Below are 25,360 nucleotides of genomic sequence, written 5' to 3'. Positions count from 1 at the left end.
CTAACAGTGTACAAGGATTTTCTTTCTCCACTTTCTTACTAACACTTGTTATTTCTTGCCATTTTCATGATAGCCATTCTAGCAGGTGTGAGGTGATATCTCAGTGTGTTTTTCATTTGCATTTCATTCATGATTAGTAGTGTTGAGCATTTTTTCCATATACCTGTTGGCCATTTATATGTCTTCTTTTAAGAAATACCTTTTAAATTGGATTGTTTTTGTTATTGTTGTTGAGTTGCTTGAGTTTCTTATATATTTTGGATATTAGTCCTGTGTCACATGTGTGCTTCACAATATTTTCTCCCAATCCAAGAGTTATCTCTTCATTCTGTTGATTATTTCGTTTGCTATGTAGAAGCTTTTTAGTTTAATGTAATCCCATTTATGTATTTTTTTCTTTTGTTGCCTGTGTATTTAGGGTCATATAAAAAAATTTTGCTCAGACTAATGTCAAGAAGTTTTTCCCCTGTGTTTTCTTCTAGTACTTTTACAGTTTCATGTGTTATGCTTACCTGCTTAATACATTTTGAGTGGATTCTTGTATATAGGGTGAGATAAAGGTCCAATTTCATTTTTCTGAAATATAGTTTCCCCAGCACCATTTAGTAAAAATACTGTTCTTTCCCCATTTTGTGTTCCTGGCACCTTTGTTTGAAAATCATTTTGCTGTAAGTGCATAGATTTATTTCTCGGCTCTTTATTCTGTCTAATTGGTCTATATGTCACTTTTTGTGCCAGTGTTGTGATGTTTTGATTACTATAGATTTGTAATAGATTTTGAGATCAGATAGTGTGATGCCTCCAACTGTTCTTTTTGCTCAAGATTGCTTTGGCTATTCAGGATCTTTTGTGGTTCTATATGAATTTTAGAATTCATGTTTTTTTCTCTTTTTGTGAAAATGCCATTGGAATTTTGATAGGAATTACATTGAATCTGTATATCACTTTGGGTAATATAAACATTTTAACAATATTAATTCTTCCAATCAATGAACATGGCGTATCTTTCCATTTATTTTTGTCCTCATCAATTTATTTCATCAATGTTTTACAGTTTCACTTATTTCTCTTCTGGTCCTTGGTATTTTCTCCTTCTACCAACTTTGGGCTTAGGTTGTTCTTCTTTTTTTCTCGTTCCTTCATGTGTAATGGCAGGTTATTTCTTTTTTTTAATGTAGGCATTTATTGTTATAAACTGCTCTCTTAAAACTGCTTCTGCTACATCCCATAAATTTTGTCGTATGTCTCCATCTTCATTTGTCTCTAGATAGTTTTTGATTTCCCTTTTGATGTCTTCTTTGTTCCACTGGTTGTCCAGGAACATATTGTTTAATTTTCACATATTTGTGAACTTTCCAAATTTCTCCCTGTTATTGATTTCTAATTTCATACTCTTGTGGAGAAAAAATACTTGATGTAATTTTAATCTGAAGTTTGTTAAGACCTGTTTGTGACTTAACATACAATCTGTCATGGAGACTGTTCTGTGTGTGCTTGAGAAGAATGTGTATTCTGCTCTTGTTTGATACAATGTTCTATATACGTCTGTTAGGTCCACTTGGTCTAAAGTGTAGTTTAAGTCTAATCTTCCCTTACTAATTTTCTGTCTGGATGATTGATCCATTGTTGAAACTGTAGTACCGAAGTCCCCTACTATTGTTGTATTGTTGTCTATTGCTCCCTTCATATCTGTTAATAATTGCTTTATAAAGGTACTCTGATGTTGGGTGCATATTTATTTACAATTGTTATATCCTCTTGATGAATTGTCTTCTTTATCATTACATAATGACTTTCTTTCTTTTTATAATTTTGACTTAAAGTCTATTTTTCTCTGCTATAAATATAGGTACCTTTGCTCTTTTTTGTTTCTATTTGCATGGAATATCTTTTTCCATCCCTCACTTTTAGTCTATGTGTGTCCTTAAAGCTGAAGTGAGTCTCTTGTAGACAGCATATAGATTTTGTGTATGTGTGTGTGTGTGTTTGCCTTTTTAATACCCTTAGCTATTCTGTGTCATTTGATTGGAGAATGTAATCCATTTATATTCAAGGTAATTATTGATAGGTAAGGACTTACTACTGCCATTTTGTTGTTTTCCAGTTGTTTTGTAGATCCTTTGTTTCTTTTTTCCTCTCTTGCTGTCTGCCTTTGTGATTTGACAACTTTCTGTAGTGGTATGCTTTGATTCCTTTCTCTTTCTTTTTTTGTGTATCTACTATAGAATTTTGCTTTGTGGTTATCATGAGACTTACACTGAACATGTTAGAACAGGTTATTTTAAGCTGATAACTTCAATTGCATTCAAAAAATTTACAGTTTTACTATTCCTCCATCTAATTTTTTGATGTCACAATTTATATCTTTTTATACGTATATTCCTTAACAAATTATTGTACCTACAGTTAGTTTTAATAGTTTGGTCTTTTAACCTTTATACCAGATATAAGTGATTTGTACACCACCATTACAGTAGTATATTCTGAATTTGTATATTTACCTTTAACAGTGAGGTTTTTTTTTACTTTCATATGTTTTCATGTTGTTAATTAGAGTTCCTTTGTTTCAACTCATTGACCTATCTTTATCATTTCTTATAAGGGAGGCAATGAACTCCCTGAGCTTTTGTTTGTCTGGGAATATCTCCTTAATTTCTGAAGCACGGACTTTTCTGGGTATGATATTGGTTGGCAGGTTTTCTTCTGTCAGCACTTGAATGTATTATCCTACTCTCCTGACTTGCAAAGTTTCTGTTGAGAAGTCTGTTGATAGCCTCATAGGTGTTCCATTGTATGTAATGAGTCTCTTATCTCTTGCTGCTTTCAAGATTCTCTCTGTCTTTTGGCAATTTTTAAAAAATTTTACTTTAAGTTCTGGGATACATGTGCAGAACGTGCAGGTTTGTTACATAGGTATACATGTGCCATGGTGGACCTATCAACCTGTCATCTAGGTTTTAAGCCCTGCATGAATTAATGTGCCTCATAGTGTTTGTTTTTGGGTTGATCTTGCTTGGGATCCTTTGAATTTCATGAATCTATATGTCCATATCCCTCCCAAGATTTGGGATGTATTTCTTTACATAAGCTTTCTTTCCTTTTCTCTCTTTCCTCCTTCTGAAACCCTCATAATGTATATATTTGTATGCTTGGTGGGATAGAATACATCCTTTATGCCTTCTTTACTCTTTTTTATTATTTAAACATTTTCATTCCTCTAATTGGGTAATTTAAAATGCCCTGTCTTTGAGTTTGCTAATTCTTTCTTCTGCATGATAGAGCCTGCTTTTGAAGCTTTCTACTGAATTTTTCAGTTTTGTCATTGTATTCTTCAGGTCCAGGATTTCTGTTTGTTTTATTTATGGTTTCTATTTTTAAAATTAAACTTCTCATCTTATTTATGCATTGTTTTCCTAATTTCATTTAGTTATTTATCTACATCTTTTGCATCTTATTAAGCTTCTTTAAGATAATTATTTTGAATTTTCTTTCAGGCAATTTGTAGATCTGCCTTTCTTTGGGGTCAGTTATTAGTTTCCTTTGGAGGTGTCATTCTTGCCTTATTCTTCATATTATTTATGGAGTCTTGCATTGGTATCTGTGCATTTGAAGGTACAATACCTCTTACTCTGTCACCCAGGCTGGTATGATCTCAGCTCACTGCAATCTCTGGTTCCCAGGCTCAAGTGATCCTTCCACCTCAGCCTCCTGAGTAACTGGAATGACAGGCATGTGCCATCATGCCCAGCTAATTTTTATATGTTTCATGGAGATGGGGTTTTGCCATATTACCCAGGCTGGTCTTGAACTCCTGAGCTCAAGCCATCCACCTACCTCAGCCTCCCAAAGTGCTGGGATTAAAGGTGAAAGCCACCACACCTGGCCTTCTTTAAATCTTTATAGACTGTTTTTGGCAGTTTAAGGCCTTCTTCTATTAGGTTCCTGTGCTGATGGGATTGTGGTCAAATGGGGTTGGAGCTGGATCACATGGCTATTGCTGAGTCTACAGTGGGGTCTATAGTTGGTAGGTCTGTTACCAGGGGCTCTAGTAGCTGTGGATTCTGTGTAATCTCTGGGTTGACTGGACTGTCTGTAGAACCTTAGTCCATAGAGCTGGCACTGGAATGAGAGTCCATTTCAAGATCTGTAGATGATGGGCCTGTTACCAGGTGTGTGAGTGGGTGTGGCTTCTTCTGTGTCTCTGGAAAGTTTCCCTGTGGATCACTAAGTGAGACCCTGGGTATGTAGTGCTGCTCAAGTCCATGGCTGAGACGAGTTAGAACTGAGTTTTGGGGCTGCTTTAGAGGCTGTAGCTGAGACCGAGCTCTTCAGGCCTGTCTTTGGGGTCACAGATGGGTATGTTTTCTGGTGGGTCCCTGGGCAGGCAGGCTTGCTCTAAGACCACAGTTGATAGAGGCTGGTGCTGAATTACAGGGCCATTTCAAGATCCACAGCGGGACCAAGGTCAGTGGGTTAGATTTTAGGAGCACTGATGAGCATGTCTGTCTCCAGGTCTCATGTGGGCAGCACTGCTCTCAAGCCACAGATGAGAGGGGCTGGGACTGCTTTTCAGGGCCATTTCAGGATCTTCTGTGGGACCCAGGTCAGCTGGGCTGCCTGTGGATCTCAGATGAGAGTGCCTCCCTCTGGATTCCTGGGCAGGTAGAACTTCTCTCTGGCCACAGCTGAGAAGGGCTAGGGCCCAGATTCAGGTTTGTTTTAGGGATGCTGTAAAATTGAGATTGGCAAGCCTGTCCTGAGGACACAGAAGGGTGTTTCTCCCAGCAGGTCTCTGACAAGGCAGAAGTGCCTAGTCTGCAGCTGAGAGGGGCTGGAGTTGAGACTTAGAGCTATTTAGGGATCTGTTGTGGGACCAAGATTGGCAAGCCTGCTCTGCACACTCAGATGGACATGTCTCCCTGTGGGTCCTTGTGGAAGCAGGACTCATCTCATGCTGTAGCTGACAGGGGCAGGGGATGAGTTAGAGGATATTTTTAGGATGTATGGCTGAGACAGAGGTTGGTGGGCCTATCTTCTGATGTACTAGTGTGCATGACTTCTCTTTGACAAATGGTTTTGGCAGCAGGACCAACACAAAATGGGGTTGTAGCCAAGCTTGCAAGGATATGGAGCAGTTTCTAGGTCTGGAGATGGGCCCATGATCAGTAAGTGCCAAGTGGGTGTGGGTCTATCCTGTAAAAATGATACTCCTAGGTCTTGGGCTCTACCAGGGCTTTATAAACTCCTACCTGAATCCCAAGGCTCCTATAAAGGTACTTTTTTCTGTTGATGACTCTTACAAAATTATTGTTGCTTTGGGGCATATGAGCGGGGGATCTCCTATTCCACCATCTTGCTAATGTCATTTCTGTTTTATGACTCTTTTAAATACGTAGATCCATGGATCGTTTAGAAGTATGTCATTTAATTTTTGAATGTTGAGAGATTTTTCTTTTCACCTTGTATTATTAATTTCTGATTTGATTCCATTATGACCAGAGAACATATTCTGTATAATTTCAATTCTTATAAATTTTTAAAGGTTTATTATATGACCTAAGACATGGTCTATGTTCCATTGGTGCATGAGAAGAATGTGTTTTCTGCTCTTATTGAGTGCAGTGTTCTATAAATGTCAATTAAATTCTGTGGTTTGATGGTGTTGTTCAGTTCTTCTATTCATCATCATTAATTTTCTGTCTAGTAGTTCTATCAATTGCTGAGAATTGGGCATTGAATTTCCCAACTGTAATTTTGGATTTGCCTCTTTCTTCTTTCTACTCCATTCGTTTTTGCCTCATGTGTTTGAAAGCTTAGTGGTTTAGTGTATTTAGAGTTGCTGTATCTTCTTAAGGACCTCTTTATTATTATATAATATCACTTTTTATCTCTAGTAACATTCTTTGCTTTAAAGTCCACTTTGAAATTAATTCAGTCACTCCTGATTTTTTTATTAATGTTTGCATAATATAGCTTTTTCTATCCTTTTACTTTCAGCCTACCTGTGTCACTATGTTTGAAGTGAATTTCTTGTAGATAGCATATTGTTGGGTTGTGTCCTAGAGAAATGCATGCAGTCATGTACTAGGTAACATGTAAGGGATATTTATAGTAGTAGTATTCATAATAGTTTCAAATTGTAAACCATTCCAGAATAGAATGCATAACATTGTGGCAGATATTTTAAAAGTGCTGCCAATCTGGTGGGTGTGTAATAGTATTTCATGTGGTTTTCATTTGTATTTTTTCCGGTTAATATGGGGTTGAGCACTTTTTAGAAATTTAATGACAATTTGGAATTTCTGTCAGCATATTGAAGATATTGTTCTATTGTCTCCTGCCTTCCATTGTTCCTGTTGAGAAGTCACTGTGCATTCTCACTGTCACTCATTTGAAAGTAATCATTATTTTCCCATATGGCTGATTTTTAAGATCTTTTGTTTGTGATTTTGTGGTTTTATTACGATTTTTCTACATGTGGGTTTCTTTTAGCTTGTCTTTAGTTTCACAATTGGTAGCTCACAATTAAGGATGTCCCATAAAAGTTTTGGGACTTGTCAAGTGTTGGTGACAGCTTTTCACTTTTACATTTTTTTTGCTAATACTATCTTTTGGAAACCAAGCTGAGCACTTAAACTTTCCAGCCTTCATTTCAAGAAGTATGGTTGATTCATCAATAGCATGTATTTTGGAGTCATGAGTTATGCTTGTATTAAGTGCAAATCAGTCTTACGTAGATAGGCAAATCTATTTAAGTAGAAAGAGTGGATATAGAAAAATGGAAGTTAGCCCGGTTGTTCTTGGAAAGAATAGGACCTCTGTTGGGAATAAGAAAGAGTGAATATTACTGGTGGCACAAGAGAAAGAGAGTCAACACTGTGTTTGTAAAACGGTGAGTTAAGCAAGTGTCTTGAGAGAGCTGATAATGTGATTTTACTCCTTTAATTCCTGGGGGATAGAGCCTCTGAGTGACCCTACCAGTCAGAATGAGAGAGTAATGAAGCCTAGTGATGGAAACTGTAGCAGAAGGGAGGGGCATCCAGTAACCAGGACTTAATAAATGTGGAGACAGAGAAGGGAGGTGCTGGGAGAGGAGCTGGAGGTGGGTAACTAGCAGATAAGAAAAGACTGTATACGTACTGCAGGCATGCTGTAGGCTTTCTGTAGGGATGCTGTAGGTATCTGTAGGCATAATGTAGATATACTGCAGGCATACTGTAGGCATCTTTCAGCATACTGTAGGCATACTGTAGGGGTGCTATACACTGTAGAATGCAGTAGGCATACTGTAGGCATAGATACTTGAGGGATTTGTAGTCATGTTGCAAGCATGCTTGTTTCATGTTACAAGCAGGCCACTGCACTGAAAGCCATACTCCTGGCTTTCATTGTATCATTGATAGTCATGCACATAAAAGTCTGCCTGATTGTGGTCCCTCTTGGGTGACAATGGAATCTTAGTGTGAAAACAGTGAATTCCTATGCTTATTTTTGTTCTGTTCAATGGAACTCAAATCACCATGGCAGAGAAGGAGATCTGGATTTGCATCTAAGCCCCGGTACACGTCAGCTGTGTAGCCCTGGAGAAATTCCTTAATCTCTGAGAATCTGCTTTCCTCATATATAACATAAAGATGATAAAACACCTACCTCATAAGCATTTATGAAAATTAAATTGGTTAATGCATGTAAAGTGAGTTAAAACACACTCAGTAAATTTAAGATATTGTCACTATAGTTCTGCAATTGAAAGTGCTTCTAAACAGACTTAATCTAACTCCATACCATTGAAATATGGCCTTTGTCATCATGGTTGGCACCATTCATCACAGGAAGACCCTGACAAAGGTAACTTTCAGCTGTATCTACCTCTCCAGAAAGAATCATTAGGCTAAGGTCAACTACCTTATGTGGAAGCAGGAAATAATGGTGACCAAGCTTATATTTGAGACTTGTAGAATGCAACCTCACAGGGTTCAGCACCCTGAAATGGTGCAGTTCAGTCTTCATGGGCCATTTTGAATCCCACATCGTCTATATGCCAGTTGATTAAAGCCCTTCAATGATGCTCTGCCATGCAAGTTGGAAATCTAGGTGGTTATAGAGGTCACTGCCTCATTCCACTCCAGCTGAAGAAAACCTCTTTAGCCTAGAACTTTGCTGCTTTCCAATCCCAGTGGCACTTTTCAAAATAATTTAGTAAGGATGTCAGGCAGAATTTTGTGTGCAGGAGAATATGAGCAAGATTTAGAATCACCCCAGGCTTGAGCTCTAAATTTGCTTAGTCATCACCATGGTAGGGGCAGAGAGATGCATGTGCTGGAAAATGGAAAAATAGCTTTCCAGGTTCAGATTTTACAACAAACATTTGCTGATCACCCAGGAGAGGTATTGTAAGGGTAAACAAGTCCTAGTGATCAGTAGATATTATCTCCTTATTTTATGTCCATAGACGCTCAAACCCAAAAAGATCGAGTTATTTACATAGTTAACCAGGGACAGATTTGGGACCAGACATTATTAGTGCTAGTGCTCTTGACACCTTATTCTGTTATTAATTGAGGTAACTGTGACTATGAAATGGAACACATTATTTTATTAGCAGGTCCTTAGTATTGTCACATTGGGATCAACTTTAGAAATTAAAAAGAACCAGATATTAAAAAATAACTTGCAACAGAAGAATTTTAATGAAATGTCAAAAAAGACTCCCAAAATAAAACAAAATTAGGGACAGAGCAGGATTTTCTTCTCTGGAAAAGGATTACATGCACAGAACATGAGAAAAGGAAGAGAAGGAGAACAAATTCTAGCCCTTTTACCTTTAAGAACAGAAATGAATAATTTCCTTAGGTTATTTAATCAGTAGGACTTTTGCAAAGGCGGGCTTTCTTTCTTTCTTTCTTTCTTTCTTTCTTTCTTTCTTTCTTTTTTTTTTTTCTTTCTTTCATAAGTTTTCCTCCTTATGGTGCTTTAGAAGGTACTCGTTGTTCTACTGTAATGTTGCTTATTTTAGAGGACTTTTCTTCAACTGAGTGGACTCTCAGTGAAAGCACACTGCCAATTTGATCCAGTTCCTCAACCACTGTTTTGACAATAGTTTCTTTTGCTGAGTCTAAAATAAAATAAATAAAACGTTAGTGGTCATTTTTTAACAGGTTGAAAAGTATTTAGCCATAACAGGTATGCTTTTTGTTTGTTTGTTTGTTTGTTTGAGGAGTCTCGCTCTGTCACCCAGGCTGGAGTGCAGTGGCATGATCTCGGCTCACTGCAGCCTCTCCTTCCCAGGTTCAAGCGATTCTTCTGCCTCAGCCTCCCAAGTGGCTGGGATTACAGGCGCCTGCCACCACGCCTGGCTAATTTTATATTTTAGTAGAGATGGGGTTTCACCATGTTGACCAGGCTGGTCTCAAACTCCTGACCTCAAGTGATCCACCTGCCTTGGCCTCCCAAAATGCTGGGATTACAGGCATGAGCCACCGCACCTTTTAAAAAATGTTTGCTTTTTTAAAATGTTTTTTGCAAGTCTGCAGTAAATTGATATATAATACTGTGTTTGAAGTCAGTGTTTAGCAAGAACCTGGACTATCTCTCTTATATTTGCCACTGTTTTTAGAGCAATGGGTGTTTGAAAACATAAATTAAACATGGATTAAAACAATCTAAGTATCAGGCAGTAAAGGCTGGCTGCAAGTAATGTCTTCTTTTAAATACCAGCTTGCCCTATTTTTATGGTTTAAGATAAAGTAGCTCTTTTATCAAAGTATTGAAATTATGAAAGATAATACATTCCAGGTAAGAAATATATTGTGGGATTAATTCCTCACTCGGTAATTTCATAATTTGACCACATCTGTTGTTCTATAGGAATATAAAATACAAATATTAAGAACTATAATAATGACCCCTCATGCCTTTATTCACCACAAGTAAACTTAAAAACAAATTTTATTTAGTTAACAAATAAATAACTTAGTTAACACAATTGATGGAGTTTAAGGAGTTACACCAGGTAAAAAAAACCATCTATACCTTTGCCTTGATTTCCAGAATTCACAGGCCTGCATCCTTTTGATTTGTAACATGTGGATTTGCTTTTTCTGTGAAGAGAAGAGTAAATTATTGCATCTTTTTCTTTCCTTAGTGAGCTTATAAATACCTCTAAATTGGAAATAAGCATTTTGGAATTCTAGTTTCAACAAGATTCAAATTCCTTATATATTTAAGGGATACTAGTAAGCTTTTCATGACTTCAACATAGTGAAAGAAGAGATGAAATGGATGTTTATGGATAGAAATTTTCTCATGACCAGATATTACCTCTTTCATCTAGCAATATTTCTCACTCTGACTTTTCAATCAACTGGCCAATGAATATGTTTGGAGAGCCTACCATGAAGAAAGTGTTGCTGGGCTAGGTGCTGCAGAAAATATAGAACCAAGACACAGTTTTTACGGTTGGAAAAAATTATACACATGCTAAAAATTACCTATAACTTGAAAAGTGCTGTAAATTAAGTGAAAAGTGAGTGGTATAATGAGTGCTTTGTTCTGAGGAGGCAGCAATCACTGTTGGGTTCCTGTGAGAATAGGCTGCAGAAGGCTGATGGGCCTTGTAGTGTGCAAGACTTTACCTCCTCACTATGCGGCCATGGGCAAGCATTTAGTAATAGGCAGTGATTACCAGATACCTTTTCTGTGTAGGCCACTGTCACAAATACCTTTTCTGTGTATGCTACGTAGTGAGACATCATAGTTAAGACTTGTTACAAGTATGGTTTTGGCGTTACCACAGTTTCACCAACGAGGAAACTGCATTTGAAAAGGTTAAACAATGTGCTCGTAATTCACCCAGTATTTGATTCACAGCTAGGGCTACAATTCCAAGGCTGTTGCTATTGACTAAGAAACTGTGGTGCTTCTCCAATTAATTCTTCCTATATCTTCATTGCTCACCTTTAATACAAGGTACATGTGGGGTCACTAGTGAAGTGATAAGAAAAGAGAGTGAGTTATTTATAAGAAATGTGCTCACACACTAAATCGCAGAAAGCAAGCTTCCTCTTGAATTGGAGTACTGGAATTGTTAAATATTCTATACTTAAATGACCTTTATATTATTATACATACAAATATTTTTACATACTTAGAAATTTGATTTTCAAATTTCTGCATGTTTTAATTTCACTTGACTGCAATAATATGCATTCCTGAGGATAAATATATGTGATCTCTAGAGTAGGAAATTCTAGGATACAATATTGGCATACATATACTGTGAGAAAACCTAGTTGATGGGAGGCTTTTTTTTTTTTCTGCAAGTTAATAGTTACCTTTCTTCTCCATCTAGTAAGTTGCAATAAATTTCAATTTCTTTTCTAAAAGATTTTACATCAAGAAGCTGTTCATACTCCAGCTTCTGGCCTTCTGTTTCTGTTCGAATCTGTTGCAGTTGTTCCTCTCTCACCCCGATCTGATCCTGAATTTGTTGGAGTTGATTGCAATAATTTCCTTCAGTCTCAGCCAAGGAGCATTCATAGGAATGTTTCTGAAAGACAAAAAAAGCAAAGCTTCATTGTGTAAAAGAGAAATGGCATGGACATTTTACATTATTTTATTCACTTTTTTGAGATGGTGTCTTGCTCTGTCACCCAGGCTGAGTGCAGTGGCACGATCCTGGCTCACTGCAACCTCCCTTCCTAGGTTCAAGTGATTCTCCTGCCTCAGCCTCCTGAGTATGTGGGATTACAGGTGCCTACCACCACACCCAGCTAATATTTATATTTTTAGTAGAGATGGGGTTTCACCATGTTGGCCAGGCTAGTCTTGAACTCCTGACCTCAAGTGAGCCACCTGCCTTGGCCTCCCAAAGTGCTGGGATTACAGGCGTGAGCCACCATGCTTGAGCAGCATGGTCATATTTTAAATATTCTCAAGGTAGAAATAATTATTTGTATAAGGTCTGAATATTTTCAATTGAAAGTCAACACTTGCAAGATTTTTAAAAATTCCTCTATTGTAAAAAGGCATTTTTCAAGTTTTGGAATTGGTGAATTTAGGGACAGAATTCTTGATATGTAATATATTTTATACTTTTAGTCATATGTAAATGGTTATACGTACTTGGTGTTACATACATTTTTATATCTGTATTCACTTATACATATTCACACATATATTCAATTCAGTGGCGATTCCTACATACCACAGCCATGAGGGACTGAAGTTCTATTTCCAGGGTTTGCAGATTGCATTTCAATTCGGTCAGCTCATTTCTGGCTGCTGTGGCTGCTCCCTCATCATTGGAAATCTGTTGTTGCAGCGTTGCACTCTGAAGTGTAGTTGTCGAAAGGGTTAATGACCGGCCTGATTGCCTCCTGAGCAAGCCTTTGTAATTTGCCATAGACCTACCCTCTCGTTGAACCAGGCTTCAGCATCTTTGCAGTTCTGCTCAGCCAAGTCCTCATACTCAGCCCTCATGTTGTTTAACAGGAGAGTTAGGTCCACTCCTGGGGTTGCATTCATCTCCACGTTCACATTTCCCCCAGCTGTACACTGCAAGACTTCCATCTCCTAAAAATGGGATTGGTATTCATCCTCAGTGGAGGACTTTGATTGATGTTCATGCCCTGCTATGAAATGAACAGTGGACTTAAAAAAGGAAATTAGACACTATATGAAGCCACTCTGCAGGCTTCCTTACCTCCTCATGATTTTTTTTGAGGTGGGTCAGTTCCTCACTGAGGGTCTCACAGTGTATCTCCAGGTCAGTTGTACAAAGGGTCAGCTCATCCAACACTCTGCGAAGACCACTGGTGTCGGCCTCAACACTGTGGTGCAGAGCCAGCTCATTTTCATACCTGAAAGGTTAGTAAGGCACCTGGGAGTTGTCATCATAGGCAGCTGCAAAGCACAACTTTCTAAGACATCTCATATGCTGAAAGATACGATGTTCTCTACATACTTCTGAGGCTTCTTGCAATGGCAAACTGCTAAAATGGTTTGAGATACCTAACAATTCATGAATTGTATTTTGGGGATGTTATTTCTTCAGAGTTGATTTTTGTCATCCAATATGCTTAACAATTAAATACAATATTGCTAGATTTTAGATTTTAAAAAATACGTAATAGCTCTTTTTTGTTGTTGTTTGCTTTTGAGATAGTCTCACTCTGTCACCCAGGCTGAATTGCAGTGGCCCCATCTCAGCTCACTCAACCTCCGCCTTCCGGGTTCAAGTGATTCTCATGTCTCAGCCTCCCGAGTGCGCCACCATGCCTGACTATTTTTCTATGTGTGTACTTTTAGTAGAGACGGGGTCTTCCCATGTTGGCCAGGCTGGTCTTGAACTCCTGACCTCAAGTGATCCACCTGTCTTGGCCTCCCAAGGTGCTGGGGTTACAGGCATGAGCTACTGTATCCAACCATGATAGCGCTTTTTATAAGGGTGTATTTAATTCAATTTCTTTATTGATCTAGTCTGGCTTTAGAAAAACATTTTGGTTTTCAAAGCAAAATACATATTCCTTAATCCAACTGTAATATTTTAACTTTTATTAATATAATTAATTAGTTCGTTTTCACCTACTTCAGCCTGAAGTCATCAGCGGTCAGTCTGGCATTGTCGTTTTGTAGAACAATGCTGGCGTTGCAGGTGGTTGCAGAAATAATCTAAATAGGGAAGATTATGAAAAATGTTGATTACCAAAAGTCAAAGGAGGCTCCAGATTTCAGTGTGATTTTATATCTTCTTAATCTGTCAAACATCTGTTTTAGTATCTTTTTTCTATGTTAAAGAAACCTGGATTTTCTTCAGATAATAAGCATCCAGAGCTTAAGCGCCACATAGGTACTTTTATTACTTTTGATCAAATGGTATGAGCTAAATATAAGAAAACAAAGTGAATATATCTGTTTTGAAATGATTTCTTTTTCATTATTTAATTCTACAAGATTTTATTGCCAGGTACTGTACTTAGCACTGGAAATACCGAGTGAACAAATCCTACATCACATAAATTTGTTAAACACATTTTATATTTTCTCTTCTTTAAATTATCCAGACACAAAGTCTGTAGTAAAAGTATGCAAATCCCTATTTCTTACCTGCCTTTTAAGATCTTCAATGACTGAGAAGTATCTGCTATAGTCATGATCGTGTCCCCGGGAAGAGCCAGGCTCACATTTCTCGTACCAGCCCTTGATCTTCTGCTCCAGGTCTGCGTTGGCCTCCTCCAGAGCACGCACATGGTCCAGGTAGGACGCCAGGCGGTCATTGAGATTCTGCATGGTCACCTTTTCATTCCCAGAGAGGAGGCTGTGCTCATTGCCAAGAAAACCACTACAGGCACCACTTCCCAACCCTCCACCGCTATTGCAGAAGCTTCCTCCAGAAGAGACGCCCCCAAGAGTACAAGAAAAGCTGCTTCCTGCTCCCGACCCAACACACACATTCCCAGCCACAAAGCCTGTTCCTCCACCGGACAGCCTACCAGACCCAGTTCGCGAGCAGATCCGCCTGGACCCACCAGAAAGTCGAAAAGACATGGTGGCAGCACAGTCGGGCAACCCCTTGCCAAAGAGAGGAGCAAAGCCAGAGTTCACCTTCCACACTCGTTAGCTCCCTTGGCCTTTTATAGGATTCACTGGGTCATTTCAGTCTTGACTATGCCAGTCTGTAATAAAATTTACTTGCATCCTAATTGTTGTTTTTCACAATTGGGTGATTTTTAACAGCGTCCAGTCTGTAGGTGGAAAGGTGCCCCAAGGATATTTTTTATATATAAAAATGATGCCAGGTGAAGTAAAACTAAATCACAGCCTCAAAGGCCAAAATTAAATATGACTAAATATGCATCTTTTTGACCACTGGAATATTAATAGAATCTAGAGTCTCCCCGTCACATATAACAAAGAATTAATAATTCCAATGAGAAATGTCTCCTACTTTTGTCCTGTTAATGCTCATAGAGTATTTCTAGTATTCCCACTTCATTGAGTGCCTCCTTTCTTCCTTTTTTTGTTTCTTTTATTTTTCTTTTTTCCTTTTTTTAAGAGATGTGGTCTTGCTATGTTTCCCAGGCTGGTCTTGAACTCCTGGCCTCCAGTGATCCTCAGCCTCGGCACCCAGCTCAGCCTCCTGTAGCCAGCATTACAGGTGTAAGCCACTGCACTGGGCATCTGGGTGTGTTTTCCTTCTTCTTGACACCAGACAATCTCAGCATCTATTGATCTTTTGGTAGTGGGAGATTTTAAAAGAAATCTACCATTTCTTGAATTGAAAACTGAAGTAACAGAAATCCTGCAGTCCTGCTTATTATTAATTTCAATATAATTCATGAATATGTCATCGTGGTGGAGAATTATTTTGATTGAGATTTCTTGGTTCGGTCCAGGAGCAGGACATCAATTCAACTAACAGTCTCCAAATTGTTCACTTCCCTACCCCTAAATAGTGTTCACTGTCTTTTAGTGTAAATGTATGTATTTAAGACATTAGGAATTATTTTGAGAAGTGAGCGATTAGCAAGGAGTAAAATATATAAGAAGGGAGGCATTTTCATCATTACCTAGAAAACCAGTACTTACGGTACCCTAGAGAGAAGATAAGTTGTCACAGGGAAGTACTCTTTATTCTCTTGCCTTGATGCCCTGGAAAGTTATCCAGGCTTGGATCATTTCCCTACTGGGCAAATGAAAATAATAGTATCAGACAGTCTCAAATGAATGTTGAGCAGTTCCAATCATGAATGACTATAAGACAGTTTGAAAGGCACAAACATTTTAAAATGTTAATTGTTTAAATTATTATAATAAAGTGGACATGTCAGACAGGGTGAAGTCTCTATCACCTATAATGACATAAATTGATTGGTTAACTAATTATGGATTTAGTTTTGAAACAGTAATTTTTTTCTGAATGATATTTTTCAGTGTTCTGGATACTGAATACTTTGGAAAACGTCCAACATTATTGTCACTAAAATGTATGTAACATTGAGTGGACTGCATGGATTTTCTAAATCAAAAATATTTAAAAATAAATAATAAATACAAAGCTATAACTGGGCCATCAGCTTAGGTTTAAAACAGTGCATGATAACCTAGATACAGTTCCTATTTAGAGACTTTTTACTGATTTTGTTGTGACCTGGTCAAATTTTAATCTTTTGCTCATTTTCCCAGGAATAAAACAAGAAAACAGAGAATATTGTCAGTTTAATGGTTTATAGAGCTTGAGTTTCTTAGGTGAGTTGTTATGAGATTTCAAAGTATTATTAACATAATCTATTTATCTCTAGATACTTTACAAATACAAATTATCTTTTGTGAAATAAGTTAAGCACATATTATTAGGACCATTTTGGAGATGAGTTGTCTCTGAAGCTAAGTGGCCACAAAACATTTCCGTATCAAAGCAGGACTGGAATGTATGATGCTTAATTCCTTCTTGAAACGTTGTTGCCTATTTACTCATGTGCGTAGGTCTCTTAAATTATTTTAATCATAGATTTTCCTCTAAACTAATACTTATTTTTAAAATGTAGGTATGCTCTAGTTCTTTCTGGAAGTGGAGGTTAGATTTAACAAATTCTCTGGACCACTTCAGTCTATTTTCCCCCAAGATTGATTATTTTATTCATGGCAAGAAAGTGGTATTTGGATGTATATAACTGATCATTTCTTAAAAATCTACTAGGTAGTAGAACATTACATGATGTGCATACGTATTTTAGGTATTCAAAATGAATCGAATTAAGTTTTATGCAGTGTTGCTGTCTCCTTATTTCAGGATAAAGTTTTTCGTTACATTATCTTGTCCTGATGATCATATGCTAATTTCCCCCAATAGATTTATTGTTTAGTTTCAAGTACGCTGTTGTTTAAAATTCACATTCTATATTTCTGTTAGATAACCCTTTTTCTTGAACTTGAATGAGGTTTGTTTTGTCACTAGATTCCTAGTTTTGTTTTGTTTTGTTTTGTTTTTTTTTTCCTGAGAATCAGATTCTGGTATACTAAGTCCTTCCACAAAATGGCTTCCCTGGTTTGGTTTGGGAAGAAGGAGATACTGATGTCTCTGCTAATGTCAGACCGACTGGAGTGAGCATGCACGTAGTTTCTTTATCCCTTCTCTTGCTAGAAGGAAAGTGGAGTCATAAGGTTCTCAGTAGCATGGTATTATGTCGTGGTGAGCACCAGACTCTGAGCCATTCTGTGTGGTTTACACATTTCAGCACTTCCTGTTATTAGCTGTGTGATCTTGGGCAAATTACTCAACTGGTCTCTGCCTCAGTTTCCTTATCTGTAAAACGAGGACTATAACAGTACCTACCTCATAGGGTTGTCATGAGGAATAAATGATGCTTAGAACAGAGTCTAGCCCCCAGTAAGTGCTGGTTATCAATTATTATTGACTCTCTCCTGGAAGTCATATTTAAAGGTCTTGAATATCGGCCTGGTTTTAGCAGAAAGAATTTATTCCCTGAGTTACGGTGAGTTGGTGGTCAGGCGTCTTAAATACTGTGAAATCTGAGCTAAGTATTCGGTGACTCACGCCTGTAATCCCAGCACTTTGGGTGGCTGAGGCAGGTGGATCACAGGGTCAGGGGATCGAGATCATCCTGGCTAACATGGTGAAACCCCGTCTCTACTGAAAATACAAAAAAAATTATCTGGGCGTGGTGGTGGACGCCTGTAATCCCAGCTACTCGTGAGGCTGAGGCAGGAGAATGGCGTGAACCGGAAGGTGGAGCTTGCAGTGAGCCAAGATGGCGCCACTGCACTCCAGCCTGGACAACAGAGTGAGACTAACTAAAAAAAATAATAATAAATTAAAGACTTTGTAGTATTACGGTTTACTCTTAGTGTTGTACATTCTACGGGTTTGGAAAATGTATAATGACATGTGTCCATTCTTACAGTATTATCCAGAGTATTTTCACAGCCTTCAGAATCCTCTGTGTTCTGCCTGTGCATCCCTCTCCTTCAATTTCTGGCAGCCACTGATCTTTTTACTATCTCCATAGTTTCGCCTTGTACAGAATGTCATATAGTTGGGGTCATACAGTATGCAGCCTTTTCAGAGTGGCTTCTTTCACTTAGTAATATACATTTAAGTTTCCTCTGTGTCTTTTCATGGCTTAATAGCTCATAGCTTTTTAGCACTGAATAACATTCTAGTGTCTAGATGTACCACAGTTTATTTATCCATTTGCCTAGTACCACAGTTTATTTATCCATTTGCCTACTCAAGGACATCTTAGTTGCTTCCAAGTTTTGCTGTTATGAATAAAGCTGCTATAAACATCTGTGCACAGGTTTTTGTGTGAATGTAAGCTTTCAACTCCTATGTGGTAGGATGCTTCCTTTTCCTAATTTTGATATGAGGGTATATGATGCGAGAACTGGTTAATTAAAAAGTTAAGTGAGAGGGTATCTGCCTTACATTCATCTAGGTATTACTACATGCATGTGGGAAAGAGAGGAGGAAAGACAGCTCGAAAGTGACTGTGTTTCAACTGGACTGAACCAATTCTACAGAGTTCAGTAACAGGATACTGGTTCCAGAGAAAAACAGGCTGTTTTTGTTATGGGATTGGTGAGGGGGAGCCAAATCTCTCACCCACAAATAAACCTCTGGAGGGTTTTCTGCTGAGTTTAACCTCCTCCCACTCCCAGCCTTGAAATAGATTCATTAATGATAGGTGCTGAAATTATTGCACTAAAACTTACATTTGACGTGAGAACCACATGGCTCTGCAGTCTTGGAATGCAAAAACAAAGTAGAGAACTTGTGAACTCCTACCCTTATGGTGGAGTGATCAAGATGATGAATTCGATACCCGCTGGAATTCTCCTCTTACCCTTATCCTCACAGCTCTCTTTTTCCCCTTCTACCTTCAAATATCACCACTTCTAGCCTTTCCTTTATGTTTAAGGTTGTTTCTGATTCTTCAGTTTCTTATTTCTATGTCTATGAGCCTATTGACCTCAGGGACTGGATCTTATTAACTGTTTTATCCTCGTTATCTGGCATATAGTGTGTGCTCAGTAAGTACTTTTCGTACTGAGACAAGGGAGACAAAAGTATACAGAGAAGTGAAAAAGACTCCAACTAGTTTGCATGTTAAACTCACTTCCAACTTGTGAAGACCACTGAATTCGACAGAAGAAATTAAAGACAAAATTCAGCACCCATTGGAAGGTATATCTAAATGCAAAGATCGGCCAGAACCAGGGAAGATGACTTGCAACAGGAAGAACGTTTATTGAAACACCACCATAGAGAAAAAGCCAAAGAAATGGTACTATTCTAAAAATAACTCGTCTTCATTCATTGAAAGAAAAGCAGAAAAATAAGGGGACCCTTATTTAGGAAACTGGTTTCATTTTGGTATTTTAATGTGGGGGCCATTGTTTCTCGGAGGCGGCAGTTCAGGAAGGCACCCTCTGTTCATTCTTGTTGTTGACTTTGGTGGCTTTCTCTTCCACAGCGTGAACTCTGGATGAGAGAACTTTGCCACGAGGATCTATTTCTTCAACAACTGTTTTGACAATGGTGGTTTTAGATGAATCTAAAATGCCACATATAAACGGTTAGAATTTATCAAATTCATAAATAGGAAATAACTCATCGTTTGAAATACATACAAATAAACACTGAATACCTAACACAGCTTTTGTTTACCTTTTGTCTGATTTCCTGGGCCTCCATAGCCTTTTGATTTAGAACAGGAGCTGTAAAAGTACAGAACACTTATATGAATCATTTCATTCTGCTTTACTGAGGAAACTGAAAAATAATGATTTAAGGTGGGAATTCACTGCATTCTGAAATAACACTAAAAGAGTGTTATCTCCATGTGATCTAGATCATTAGATATTTTGTAATTGATTTCAAATAATCTTTAGTAACCTTAAAAATGAATTGTTTTCTCAATGACAGCAATACTGACCCATCTTCTCCATCTATCAGGAGGCAGTAGGTCTCAATTTCTTTTTCCAGGTGGACCTTGACATCGAGGAGCTGCTCATACTCGAGCTTCTGGCCCTCAGTCTCGGTTCTGACCTGGTGTAGCTGCTCCTCCAGGGCCCCGATCTGAGCCTGGATCTGTGCCAGCTGTGCACAATAGTTGCTCTCGGTCTCTGTCAAGGAGCACTCCAGGGAGTGTTTCTGTAGTTTAGTAAGACATGGTTTAATAGAAAAGGTCACAGTGTTTTAGAATAAGTCAAAGCATTTAAGAGATAATTAAGATAATTATCCTTACATCACACAAATAATTACATTTACCCAAAAGATTCTATTTGTTCAATATTAATTATTGCCTTTATTAAACGTCATACTACTTTTTGATTTGAGAATGACACAGGTGGTGCTGAATGTCCCTCAGATGCCCAGGTGTGCTAAAAAAGATGAAATTTTCTCTTCACAGGGCACAGACAAAAAGATCCCTCCCCTGCACCAATGTAGCCTGTGCTTGTAGAGTTTGGCACAATTTGCCACTTTCCATACAACTGGAAGTCCGCCTACACTTTGCTACTCATTTCTAGCCATGTGACAGTGTTGGCTCATGAGGACTGTAGCTTTCTATTAAAAAGTCATCCTGCAGTGAACTGCATAAATGTTCCATGAGTAGAATAAACCACAGAAAAGAATTACCTTCTTATGCTTTAAATACAGTAGTTCAGTTCATTGGCTTGTGAATCTGAATGGGTTTATAGAGATACTCAGAGGGAACACTCACTGCAATTTTACATGGAATGAAGATGAGCGTGTCTTATCCTTTCACCTGCAAGTATTTTTTATATAAAGCCTTGATTTTATGTACACTCATAGCTTCATCTGTGGATAAACTCTGGTGGTTTACTAGCCATAGTGGGAAAAGTGTCGACTTGGGAGTTAGAAAATTAGGAGAGAACTTCTGGATGCCTTCGTTACCCAACTGTGGGACTGTGGGAATTGCTTAACTTCGTCGAATCTCAGAGTCCTCTTTTGGAAATAATGACATGAGTTATAACGTCTGCCCTGCCCTGTGCCCGGGGGTTGTTGTGGACTCACATGTGGGCGGAAGTGCTGGGCAAACACTTAATGAAAGCAGTTATGATTATCATTACACATGTTTAGTTTTATAGTCAGTGTTCATGCCTCTAGTTTGCCTCTGTTTATGCCGCTTAAAAGGAACTTGTAAGTGCTCTTAATTGAGTAGTCAAGGCCGGGCGCGGTGGCTCAAGCCTGTAATCCCAGCACTTTGGGAGGCCGAGACGGGTGGATCACGAGGTCAGAAGATCGAGACCATCCTGGCTAACATGGTGAAACCCCGTCTCTACTAAAAAATACAAAAAACTAGCCGGGCGACGTGGCGGGCGCCTGTAGTCCCAGCTGCTTGGGAGGCTGAGGCAGGAGAATGGTGTAAACCCAGGAGGCGGAGCTTGCAGTGAGCTGAGACCCGGCCACTGCACTCCAGCCTGGGCGGCAGAGCGAGACTCCGTCTCAAAAAACAAACAAACAAAAAAAAACAAAAACAAAAAAAAAATTGAGTAGTCAAAAGGAATGCTAGATGAAGTTAGGAGTGGCGCAAATGTATTTTTACTCTCTTTAAGCAGTAGGATTTTTTCTTCTTTTCTTTTAAATGGACACATAAGAATTGTACATATTTACGGGGTTCCATAATTATATTTCAAAACACACATTGTGTAGTGATAGAATCGGGGCAATTAGCATATCCAAGGTCCCAAACATTTATCTTTATTTGTGTGTTGGGAACATTCAAAATCCTCTCTTTGAACTATTTGAAATTATAGAATAAGTTATTCTTAACTGTAGTCATCCTCAGCACTATAGAACACTTGAACTGATTCTTCCTATTTTGCTGTAATTTTGTGTCCTTTAACCAACCTCTTCGCATTCCCCTATCCCCTTCCCAGGCTGTAGTAAGCATTATCCCACTCTCTACTTCTATGAGATTAACCTTTTTAGCTTCCACATATGAGAGTTTTTTGATATTTTGACTTAGGATAGAAGATTCAAAGTCAAAACTATTTTCTTTTTCCAGTATCTTGATCGTATTTGCCAATTTCTAATATTTCATAATTATTAGCATCCAGCTATACTTTGTAGGCAAAGAGGATTGTCATGTGCAAAATGCAAATGTGTCTTATGTCAAGCACTGTAATTAATGGCTAAAAACTAAAATATGTAATTATGTTGGAAGAAAATTATCTTCGATTATTTTTTTCTCAATTTCTAAAGCAAATCTGTTTTGTAACTTTTCGCTTACCGTTGCTAAGAGGGACTGAAGTTCAATCTCAAGGGTTTGAAGGGTGCGTTTCATTTCAGTAAGCTCATTCCGGGCTGAGGTGGTGGCGCCAGCGTCGTCAGAGATCTGCTGCTGCAGCGAGGCGCTCTGGAACGGCAGGGGCCGCGTTAGGGTGCTGCTGGCTGCTTCGCCCGGCGCCCGCGGAGCGCACCCAAGCGTGCTTTTACCTTCTCGTTGAACCAGGCCTCCGCGTCCCTGCGGTTCTGCTCGGCAAGGGCTTCGTACTCAGCTCGCATGTTGTTCAGCAGAACCGTGAGGTCTACCCCAGGGGCCGCGTTCATCTCCACGTTCACGTTGCCTCCAGCTGCGCACTGCAGAGCTTTCATTTCCTGAAAGATATTTGTTTAACGGAATTAGGATCTGAATATTTTATTTATTTTATTTTTTGAGTTAGGGTCTCGCTCTGATGCCTAGGCTGGAATGCAGTGGTGCGATTATGGCTCACTGCAGCCTCAATCTCCTGGCCTCAAGCCATCCTCCAGTCTGGGTCTCCTACAGTGTTGGGATTATAGGCGTGAGCCACCGTGTCCGGCCTGAATATTTTTAAAGGAGCCAGATGGACAAGATCTATAGGGTTAGAAACTTTTTGGGAGGTTTGTTTCTTTTGAGAAGGATGCACAGAAGCATCTTAAACAATCTAAGCCTTATGGAGAAACTGACAGGTTCCTTCTTGAACGTTAATTTCATATATTATATTTATCATCTGAAATTAATTTGAAAATTCGGGAGGGAGGAGATTGTGAGAGCCAGCCTGGTGGAGCTTCTACCTCCTCATGATTCTTCTTGAGGTAAGCGAGCTCCTCACTGAGAGTTTCCAGCTGGATCTCCAGGTCCGTTCTGCACAAGGTCAGCTCATCCAGGACTCTGCGCAAACCGTTGATATCTGCCTCAACGCTCTGGTGAAGTGCCAGCTCATTTTCAAACCTTAGAAAAGTATTTGAAAGTTTCATGATTAGTCATTAGACATGGCACATCACAACTCAGACTAAGCTTTGAGCTAAAACTACTAAGATAATACTTAAAACTTCAGTTAGGTCACCTATCATGCCACAAATACATTTCATTGAAGCAAGAGAATGGGAAGAGGCAAAATTCTTTCTCATATGACTTTGACATTCATTTTTGTTAGTCCCCAAATTTCCCAGGTAAAATATGTTGCTCGGCTAGTTACTCATTCTAATATGCATTTTGTTTAAAACAAATACATGAATAAACAAGAACAAAGACTGAGCCAACCTCAAATAACTTAGAAGAATAAAGGAGAAAAAATGCTTAGACAACTTTTTTTTCCTATTTATCTTCAGCTCTACTTACTTTAGCCTGAAGTCATCAGCTGTTAGTCTTGCATTATCATTTTGCAGGACAACATGGGCATTACTGGTAGTTGCAGAAATTATCTGACAAAAGAAAAGTTAGTTAAGATTGAGGAAATATTTAAGACGCATTTCAAAGTTCCTTGAAATAAAATTACCTATGAAATGACAGTGATATTTTTGGCATGTCTCTAATAATCAGATGATTCTTTTGAAGATGGGTAATTTAAGTATGGTCTCTCTCACTCTCTCTCTTTTTTTCTTGAGACCGAGTCTTGCTCTATTGCCCAGGCTGGAGTGCAGTGGCATGATCTCGGCTCACTGCAACCTCCACCTCCTAGATTCAAGTGATTCTCCTGCCTCAGCCTCCCAGATAGCTGGGATTACAGGCACGTGCCACCACACTCGGCTAATTTTTGTAGTTTTAGTAGAAACAGGGTTTCACCATGTTGGCCAGGCTGGTCTCGAACTCCTAACCTCAAGTGATCCACCTGCCTTGGCCTCCCAAAGTGCTAGGATTACAGGCATGAACCACTGTGCCTGGCCAGGTGTGGTCTCTTTTATTCCCCACCCCAAGCATTAAGAAAATCTCTTTCTGTGGGAAAGCCTATAAATATATAGCTGGAGACACTGGGCAGCTTTTGATATTTTAATATTACCAAAAGCATACACACATACCTAATACCACATGATGGATGTGCCATGTTCAAATATTAGAATTTATTAGAAATTATTTTTAATATTGAAAATGAAGTCCTAAAATTTAGAAGCTGAGGGCAAAGCCCCGTTATTGTGATAGCTTATACATTTGTGCATCTGTGAGTGGCTAAACACTCTCAGGAGTGCTAACACTCATGCCATGGCATTTCTTACCTGGTTCTTAAGTTCATCAATGATTGGGAAGTATCTGCTGTAATCATGATCAAGACCACGGCAAGAACCCGGTCCAAACTTCTCATACCACCCCTTGATCTTCTGCTCCAAGTCGGCGTTGGCCTCCTCTAAGGCTCGAACATTCTCCAGGTAGGAGGCCAAGCGGTCGTTGAGGTTCTGCATGGTCACCTTCTCATTGCCAGAGAGGAGGCCATGCTCATTCCCTGTGAAGGCAGCACAGGAAGCACTTCCCCCGCCCAGACCTCCGCCATAGCCTCCTGCAGATGAGCTGCCCCCAAAAGCACAAGAGAAGCCACTTCCAATGCCTGGCACACTGCATGTGTTTCCGGCCCCAAAGCCTGCTCCCCCACTAGAGAGCCTCACAGAGCCAGCGCCCCCGCAAGAGCCAAGTCTCCTCGAGGTAGAAGAAAAGCGCACAGACATGGTGTCCAGGCTGGAGCGTTTGTTTCTGGGGTGTTGCTCTGATGGTGAACGTCCTACTCATACAGCTTGGTTTGCCTTTATATACACATTATTAGGGTGTTTCTTGATGAGCTTTGCTCATGGCCAAATGATGTTTGCCAGCTCATTGTGAATTATCCATAATGGGGTGTTTTTTTAATGAATGGCTTTACCGTACTGTGTCCATTTCTGTAGGTGGATAGTTATCGTGGAGTTATTTGTTATCTCTGGAGTTGGACAGGGTGGAGTATTATCAGGATTATTATAGTGATGCATTTCAAATGTAGTATGAGTAACCCTTCCTGTCTTCCAGGCTTCAGGAATGTATAATATCTATAAGAATAAAAAAGTACGATAGACAGATTTCTCTTTCCCTTACCCAAATCAGCATTG

The 25,360-nt window shown here is 39.0% G+C and overlaps 2 protein-coding genes across 3 annotated transcripts; both read right to left on the bottom strand.

Annotated features, from left to right (window-relative positions):
* Positions 1-8,671: 8,671 nt before the first annotated feature.
* KRT26 (keratin 26) lies at positions 8,672-14,587 on the bottom strand. Its single transcript, XM_017880244.1, has 8 exons — positions 14,107-14,587; positions 13,589-13,671; positions 12,704-12,860; positions 12,412-12,573; positions 12,206-12,331; positions 11,334-11,548; positions 10,033-10,100; positions 8,672-9,115 (listed from the first exon to the last, which is right to left on the bottom strand). Exons 1-8 carry the CDS (start codon positions 14,545-14,547, stop codon positions 8,964-8,966), a joined length of 1,404 nt encoding a protein of 467 aa, XP_017735733.1. The 5' UTR covers positions 14,548-14,587; the 3' UTR covers positions 8,672-8,963.
* A 4,659-nt stretch (positions 14,588-19,246) lies between these two features.
* On the bottom strand, positions 19,247-24,982 carry KRT27 (keratin 27). 2 transcript variants are annotated; one of them, XM_017880246.1, is made up of 8 exons: positions 24,506-24,982; positions 23,634-23,716; positions 23,087-23,243; positions 22,487-22,648; positions 22,281-22,406; positions 19,959-20,176; positions 19,691-19,740; positions 19,247-19,577 (listed from the first exon to the last, which is right to left on the bottom strand). In XM_017880246.1, the coding sequence occupies exons 1-8, from the start codon at positions 24,947-24,949 to the stop codon at positions 19,438-19,440; spliced, it is 1,380 nt and encodes a 459-aa protein (XP_017735735.1). In that variant the 5' UTR covers positions 24,950-24,982; the 3' UTR covers positions 19,247-19,437. The 2 variants fall into 2 exon arrangements, with proteins under 2 accessions (XP_017735735.1, XP_017735734.1); XM_017880245.1 differs by having other exon boundaries at positions 19,947-20,176; positions 24,506-24,979.
* Between the last annotated feature and the right edge of the window lie 378 nt (positions 24,983-25,360).

Source organism: Rhinopithecus bieti, unplaced genomic scaffold, assembly GCF_001698545.2.
Source record: "Rhinopithecus bieti isolate Rb0 unplaced genomic scaffold, ASM169854v2 scaffold_11744, whole genome shotgun sequence".
NCBI lineage: Eukaryota > Metazoa > Chordata > Mammalia > Primates > Cercopithecidae > Rhinopithecus > Rhinopithecus bieti.
The sequence above is the reverse complement of the archived record's forward strand: the minus strand, read 5'-3'. Positions and strand labels throughout refer to the sequence as shown.

Bases quoted from the DNA above. Each gene is read 5' to 3' on its own strand.
- KRT26 (XM_017880244.1), bottom strand. From the start codon at position 14,547: ATGTCTTTTCGACTTTCTGGTGGGTCCAGGCGGATCTGCTCGCGAACT. The intron at 12,861-13,588 runs GTAGGTGAAAAC...CTAACCTTTCAG, and splicing joins GCTGATGACTTCAGGCTGAA to GTATGAAAATGAGCTGGCTC. The intron at 11,549-12,205 runs GTATGTAGGAAT...TTTGTCTTTCAG, and splicing joins TTCAGTCCCTCATGGCTGTG to AAACATTCCTATGAATGCTC.
- KRT27 (XM_017880245.1), bottom strand. From the start codon at position 24,949: ATGTCTGTGCGCTTTTCTTCTACCTCGAGGAGACTTGGCTCTTGCGGG. The intron at 20,177-22,280 runs GTAAGCGAAAAG...ACTAAACTACAG, and splicing joins TTCAGTCCCTCTTAGCAACG to AAACACTCCCTGGAGTGCTC. The intron at 19,741-19,946 runs GTCATTGAGAAA...GTACTTTTACAG, and splicing joins GAAGATGGGTCAGTATTGCT to CTCCTGTTCTAAATCAAAAG.